The following is a 7,954-nucleotide window of genomic DNA, read 5'->3' on the forward strand; positions in this document are numbered from 1 at the left end:
AAGGCCCCTTCAGGGTGCCTTCGAAGAATTTAGCCAGACATAGTGGATATCATACTTACAGATTGACGGAAAAATCAAGGGGGGAGAAGGGGAGATCCGAAAAGAAGCTGGATATTATTGCTCAAAACACTATTACAAACTTTTTCTTTCTATTTCTCTCACTAGTTTTTCTAGTATCTGGCTAGCCTGTTTACAACTGAGCCCTGAGGCTCTTTATATAAAGAAAACAAAGAAAATGACAAAAGGTTCCTTTAGTCAAGAATAGTAAAATTACTATTCATTTACTTTGTCACAGGACCCATCTTACAATGCACATTTGTGGATAGTGGATCTTGGTTCAACTTGGACCCATTTCCGTTTTCATACAAGATGCAAAATTTTAGATAAAACTTGTTCTCTTATTGCAGATAATGGATCTTGTTACAATTGTTGTAGCACAAGATTAGTTTCCAAGTTGAACCTCACTATCATTCCCCACCCAAAACCTTATAAACTTCAATGACTCAATGAACAAGGGGAAATGATAATTAACCAACAAGTGAAGGTACCTTTCTCCATTGGGACATATAAGGATGAAGTTAATTGTGATATAGTTCCCATGGAAGCAGGACATATTCTTTTAGGAAGGTCATGACAATTTGATACGAAAATAATTTATAATGGCCTAACTAATAAGGAGCTATGTATTTCCCTAAGTCTTTGATAAAATTTCTTGCATAGTTAAGCAGGCCTAGAAAGGCTCTCAGGATTTTTATGTCTTCCATTTTATCTGAGAAACCAAGAATCTTTTGGGAGATATGAGGCTGAAGTTGAAAATGGACGAGTTGAAACTAAGTGTTTGGCCAAGCATCAAGGAAGGGCTCATAAGTTGGCTATTGAGCCTGGTCCACATGTTTTTTATACCTGTGGTGAAGATGGATTAGTGCAGCGTGAGTCATTCATTTCTTTCCTACTTGTTTGTTATTTTATTTGTTGTTTATCTCTCACTAAGTGTTTTGTTTTGACAGTTTGATGCTTTTCGATTGATCAATCCACAAACAATGATGCTTGGTCAAGGACCAAGGCAGACAACATCCAATTTGGGACATATGAGTAAACCATCCATTCAAGTGTGTTATCCAAATCCCTTTCTTTCTGATGTCTATACTGTTTCCATGTTTTATATTTGGAAGCGCTTATTCTGCATTTTTTTTAAATTGCCCCCCATCATTCTTTATTGGTCCTCTTTAGGCATTGATCCATGGGTTGAATTGGCTTTACTATTCCATAGCCATGAATTACAGGAAGAATGAACTTGAGGAGAAGACGTTGTTTAATCTTCACAAGAAGAAATGGACTGATGGTTTGACACTTTGGCAGTTTGATACACATTCCAAAACTAATGAACAGACTGTACAGGTAATTTAATTATTCATAGTGTAAGGTAGATTTGTACTCGTCTTATTACTCATACTGGTAAAATCCAGGCATATATTTTGTTCTATTTATGCTAGTTTTCAGATTTGGAAAATGGCCTAATATCTTTAGTAGATTACATATTGATAGAGTGTCAAGCTGCTAAACGACAAAAATTAGAAGGCGGCAGCTTGCACAAGGTCTGTAAATTTGATTATTCTACTTCTTCCTGTGATTATCTGATAACTGAAGAAGTGATTGTTATGTTTGTCTCTGTCAGAGTGCTTGGATATAAGGCGGAAATTGAACATTAGTGCTTTAAAATTTTGTGCAGCTCTTAATAAGTTGCTAATAATGCATTTGCTCTTAAAATTGTGTTCCACTTTTTTGTATCAGAAATGGTTTAAGGTAGTTATGAGAATTTAGTTGATGTTGTTCAAGGTTAACAATTTAATGGATCATAGATTATTAGAATAAAATTCCCCCTATGTTTGGCTGGTATCATGGAAGTACTTGAAACCATGAACTGAAAATTTAAAAATGTTTATTTACTGTTGTTGGCATTTCATATATTTTTAGACAGGGTAATTGGATTGCTTACTGTATCTTCTCTATGATAGGTTGGTGATGTGAAGCAACAACTTAATTTTGTCCATAAGGCTCCTAAGAAGGTAAGGATTGTAATGCAGCTACTTGAGTAGATTTTACATGCCATTTGCCAAATATATTCTTCATGTCACTTGTATGATGCTCGTACTCTGTTGATCAAAATTCGAGACATTCCAAACTGAAGATTACTATTCCTAGAGAGCCTCACTTAGAAACAACTCACAGAGCACGAAGGATTAGGTTTGAAACTGCCCCAACATTCTAGAGTGTTCAGAGGTTTTCCTTCTATAACTTTGAATTAAATGATCATTTTTTATGGGACATTGATGCATATTTTACTAATTATGTTAAGATTTTGTTTTTTCTTCTTTTGCATTGTAATTAAATTATGTGAATGTCTGGTCCATCTGTGTTTCAGTCCTGCTTCAATTACTTTTTGGGTGTAGAGTTACCAAGGTTTTATTTCACAATTGATATATTTTTCCTTTTGTTGTTTGTCTTTCCAGTGGAGGTTTGCATTTGTGTTACATGGTCATCCTGAATACCTACAAGATTCAGATTTTGTTTCTGAACGGTTTCAGGTCCGACAACCAATCTTCTTTCGTGTTGATTTTTCATTTTGGTTGTGTATGTACAAGTCCAAGGCTACCAATGGAACGAATCTATTTAGGCATATTGTTTGACTTCTACACGATTAAGTTATTACAAATCTGCACTGTTTGATTGTTTAGAGAAGGGATATATATGGTGCTTGGGAGCAATATCTTGGACTAGAACATGCCGATAGTGCTCCAAAAAGGTCCTATGTAGTCAACTAGGTAAATATTGAGGACTGGCTTCTTTCTTTCCTTTGGGGGATTGCCCAATAGCTGTTTAGGTGGTATAAACTGGGCTTCTATGAACTATTTCCTATTGGCATATATGGATAGGGTTGAATGGTTTTGGGTTTCTAGAATCTAAGTTGCATTGTGGGAAATATTTTGTTAACCCAAATCATCTTGAATGTATTCTAATGGATTACATATATGAAATTAAACGCATTAAGGTCTAATTGATATAAGAAAACTATCCGGAAAGGAAGAGAAACTAAGCATAGAAGAAACTTGTTCTAAAATGGCTTATTTTGTCAAATACTTATTTAAGAAAATAGGAGGTTTTGAAATAATGTACACCTGATATGGTATAAAATACAACAGTCCAGAGCAAGCTAATTAGGTTTTGAGGTGAAATTAGGGATCACATTAAATAAAAAATTGAGTGAATGAAATTGTGAAATGTTTCTGAAGTAATTTTTTCTAGCAGTGCCTATTAAAGTTGAGTAATATTCTGTCAAATAGCAACCATACCAACAATACTCTATGGGCTATAGTAGTGGGTATTGAGAACTAAATTGTCAACAAAAGAAAGATAGAGTAGGCTTATTTATTTTGAGAAGACAATTTTTTCTTTCATTTCCTGTTTTCACAATAAATACAAAAGTGTTCCCTTGTTTTCACCTTGTTTCTTATTTTCAATGGTTTGTACAGGAAACAGCGAAAACATAAAAAATCCTATTTTCATAAATATTTGGAGACAGGAAGCAAAATGAAAATAAGTTTTTTTAATTATCTATGAAAACAAGAAATGAAAATAGAAAATGTTTGGACTGGACAATTGATAACTTAATCCAAATGCAATAACAATTGTGAATATAAATCACTGAGATTATTTGATGTTACAGGTTTCAGAAGTCTACAATGATTATTTTTCAATTTTGCAGAACCATCACACATTTGAGAAGTCTGTAAAAAACTACAACTAGGAAAAAAGTCTGTATCATCTCAATCAATTAGTATATAATACCTCATGGTAGTGACACTTGCAGTGTTATGAAGGTGATCACAGAAGTGTAGAGTAGAGATACTGCCAATCTTCTCAAGAGATGTCTCAATTTTATAGATTTAAGGCTTACGGTATAAGTACATAGCCTTGATCTGTCTTTTCTGGTGGTTAAAACTCATTCTCAGTCACTCGTCTTGTAGATTGAGTTTTAATTCCTTTGTAAATGATAAATAAAATTTTGGGTTGGATTTTGTATATAAAATTCTATTACGAGCTTTTGTATTTGTATCTATTGGAGACTTTAAGATCAGGAAGTATATATTTTTGTTGGTTCTTAAATGTAATTTTTCTTTTTCTGACCTTTAACTTAGGTTAGACATATTGGTTCATGTAAAAGAAAATATTTAATAAACATTAAAAAAAAACATTAATTTTTAGAAAATTATCTTAAAAAAATATATTAATTATATGATAATTTTTTAAAAAATCGTCTTTAAATCCTGACTTTTTTAGTATTATTTAAACAAAAGGTTTAAGATTTTAAGACAATTATTAAAAATAATTGATATAGAAACATACATCTTAAGTCAGTTTAAAATTGTGATAAAAAATATCAAATAATTGTCTTTAAAAGTATTTTTTTAGGAGTGTTTGCATTTAAAATGGACTATTATTGTAGCTCTTTTATGTTAATCTATCCCGATTGTCAATCCCTAGTTACATTAATTATTATAAACACTAATCCTCAACTTGAATATTATTTGTGTGAAGAACATACTTGTGATCTTCAAACCCTACAATACAGTCAACACATTTCGTTCATTTATTTTTGTCCCTTTTCTTTCTCCCTGTTAAATTTTACTTGAGCTATCCCTCCTTTAAGCTTCCTGCTTCCTCATGACATATCTCTCAATGATTTGCAGATATATCATCTTTTTTTTTAAAAAAATATCTAAAATAAAATTTGTTAACTACTTATTTCCATACATTTATATAATAGCAACAAATATTGCGTGTCAACATTAAGCATGGGCGATTATAAAGAAAAAAGACATTAAGCATGGACCAAAACTATCATTATCAGTGTCATAAATCTTGAATTTAAGAAATAATTGCTACAAGTCAGAATGTTTCGATAGTTATTAGTACTAATTAAAGAAGGAAAAAATATTTCAATATAAAGAAAATACTAATATAATATGTATTTAAGTAAATGGATTATGTCAAAAGCAAAGGTAAATGATACTTTACTCAAATATTATTGAGAGTATATTGTCAAGATTATAATATTGAGTGGTGGGTATATTGTGTAGAGCAAGAACAATATTTAATTTTAAAAAAAAAAGTTACTGATTACTTTTTGACATGATTAAAGGTCTAACAAGTGATGTTTCTTGCATTGTACACAACCGCAACGAAATTACTGAATTCTTGTTAAGTCAAAGTAACATTTTGTTATGCGAATGCTATGCATTGACAATCTGAAAAGTTATAACCAACATTGAATTCTAAGGATTATGTAAGGCTGCACTATTTCTTGCATTGTACATACATCCGTATTCACAATGCTATAAATTAAGGCTATAGGAACAGAAGTTACTAATTTAATATATATATATATATATATATATATATATATATATATATATATATATATATATATATATATATATATATATATATATTTAAAATAGACTAAGAATTTTATACGTTTGTCTCCTTGATCATTAAAGAATTACGGTTTTCATTTTCTAGCTATCTATATATACATGCGTGTATGGATGTAATTTTTGGCTCTGCAGGTTACAAAGATGCAGACCTTTTTGTTTTTAATTCCAAAGTTATGGAGTTTATTGCATTAATATTGAATAAATTCAATTGCTGATTTATAAAAATCCATTTCTGTAATTTCAATATTTCAATTTTCAAGAGTAATTTAACCTGTCTAGAGCTACAGTAAAAAATATAAATGTTTTAGTTTTATACATATTTTAATTCTGAAAATTCAGCGATTTATCATGCTATGACCATGACTGATGACTCCGTGAGATCATTCTGCAGCCTTCCCTCAGAAAAAATAACGAACCACAGAAAAGTGAACAATCGAAGATACCCAATTCGGCCAAACATCTGTTTTTTAAAATCCGCATTGTCCAGATGCATTACAATAAATTCATGATGATTCCGTTATTTAAAGGTTCAGAAAAAATAATATTATATTTTTTTATTAGTAAGAATTGTATAAAAAAATATTTCAAAAGAATATTATTTAAATTTTTTTAATACAACATTAATTATATTTTTTTAACTTATATTTTTTATCATTTATGTATTAATAATAAATTACAAAATTTAAAAATAAATTAATAATAATGTAAGATTAATTTTATAAAATTATTTATTCTTTCATTTATTTATTATATTTTTGTTTGGGGTCTGTGTACTATGACAATTATTTTGATAGGAAGGAGTAATTGTTTTATTTTTAATTATATATATGTGTGTTTTGAATTTAAAAACCTTTTTTTCTTATTTTAATTTTTTTTTTCGAAAAGTACTTTTCCAATAATTACTCACACCTTGATGAGCTGAAGTGATCATATTATTATCCACAAAAGTTCTCAGGTTTACCAATTAACATATCTAGTACGGACATATGACGTGTCTTCACTTCCTTTCTATGTGTTCCTCAAAACATCTGCATGCATATAGTTTTTTGTTTTTTAAAAGCAGCATGTGTATGGTTGTTACTTTGTTAGTTACCATCCCACTTCATGGCATTTTCCGGCGTATCACACCAAAACGCCGGTGATCCTAAAAGCAACTTTCGACCATAACTCTGCCCACTTTTTTTTTTTTAATAAAGAAAATTCGATTTCGACATCCCAAAATGTAAACGACCATATTTTATCAATACTATTGATTCTTTCAGTCAGGTTACCATCTACTTAAACGAAATCAAGAATGTTGTGCGAGTGTTATAAAATTTCATTTTTTAATAGTGTATTTAATTCTTATGGATAAAACAAATACAAATACTAGGGTGTTTGTAGGTTTTTTTGGGAGAAAACTAAACAAGAACTTTGTAAGAAAACTAGTTGATCAAATCAAAAGACTAGTGAATTATTATATATAATGATCTATTAATCATCTTAGCATTTCTAACATGTAGACATTGCTACAAATTTTTAGAATGATCTCCCAATTAAGTACGTAAACTTGTGTAACACCACGGAGTTATCATTTTGTTATGCTTATATTTATATTTATGTATCAACTTCAAGACTAAGATCCCAAATATATAACACCCCGCAAAGATGATTAATTCCAATAACGAAGAGTGAGTTCAGATTAGAGCCACAGAGCCCCAGCTTCTTTGAGGAGAGGAACTAGGGTGCCGTTAATGTGGCTGGCCATGAGGGTTTGCACCCCACCAAGAAACTTGCCGCCGATGAAGACGGCGGGGATGGGCTGGTGGGACCTGGCAAGCTGGTAGAGGACGGATCGGATGTCGGGGCCATCTGCCTGCTCGTTGAGCTCCACCACGGTAGGGCTAACGCCCAGACTGAAGAGGAGGTGCTTGACCACGGTGGACATGCAGCAGTCGCTCATGCTGAACACCACCACAGCGTTGCACGACACCAGGTGGTCCACCGTCTCGTAGGGTCTCATCTTGTTAAGCCCAAGCGATAATGATGATGACAGTGATGGTGGTGACGGTTGTATTGTTTCCACTTGAGTGGCAGATTTCATGACTTGCATCTTGGTATGTTGCTACAAACTTTAGAGATATGAGAACTATTGGACAGAAATTAATAGAAGAAGGGTTGTTGGTGTTTATATAGAGAGTGAGATAGGTGAGGTTGGGGTGTGATATTTTATGTATGGGAATGTTGGGACACAAAATAATCTTATTTATCTTCGTAAAATAAGTGTTATTTTTTCACACAAAAAAGTTAATAAATAAATAAAAGATAATGATGATTTTACAAAATTAATTTTAGTATTAATTTTACATTTAAAGTTAGAGTATAATTTATTAAGAATATTAATGAAAAAATAATTCATATTATATTGAAAAGTTAAATATTAACATTTATTTTAATATAAAGTTTTTTTCTGAAACAGG

At 31.2% G+C, this 7,954-nt stretch overlaps 1 protein-coding gene and 1 long non-coding RNA gene across 2 annotated transcripts; one reads left to right on the plus strand and one right to left on the minus strand.

Annotated features, from left to right (window-relative positions):
- Positions 1–614: 614 nt before the first annotated feature.
- On the plus strand, positions 615–4,105 carry LOC114425779. Its single transcript, XR_003669289.1, has 4 exons — positions 615–929; positions 1,008–1,398; positions 2,016–2,585; positions 3,764–4,105. It is a non-coding gene; the product is annotated as an uncharacterized LOC114425779 (long non-coding RNA).
- A 3,071-nt stretch (positions 4,106–7,176) lies between these two features.
- Positions 7,177–7,587, minus strand: LOC114368163 (glutaredoxin-C9-like). The gene has a single exon (XM_028325501.1). The coding sequence runs from the start codon at positions 7,585–7,587 to the stop codon at positions 7,177–7,179; it is 411 nt and encodes a 136-aa protein (XP_028181302.1).
- Positions 7,588–7,954: the final 367 nt, after the last annotated feature.

This window comes from Glycine soja, chromosome 9 (assembly GCF_004193775.1).
Source record: "Glycine soja cultivar W05 chromosome 9, ASM419377v2, whole genome shotgun sequence".
Classification (NCBI taxonomy): domain Eukaryota; kingdom Viridiplantae; phylum Streptophyta; class Magnoliopsida; order Fabales; family Fabaceae; genus Glycine; species Glycine soja.

Coding starts and splice junctions, on each gene's coding strand:
- LOC114368163 (XM_028325501.1), bottom strand. CDS start 7,587: ATGCAAGTCATGAAATCTGCCACTCAAGTGGAAACAATACAACCGTCA.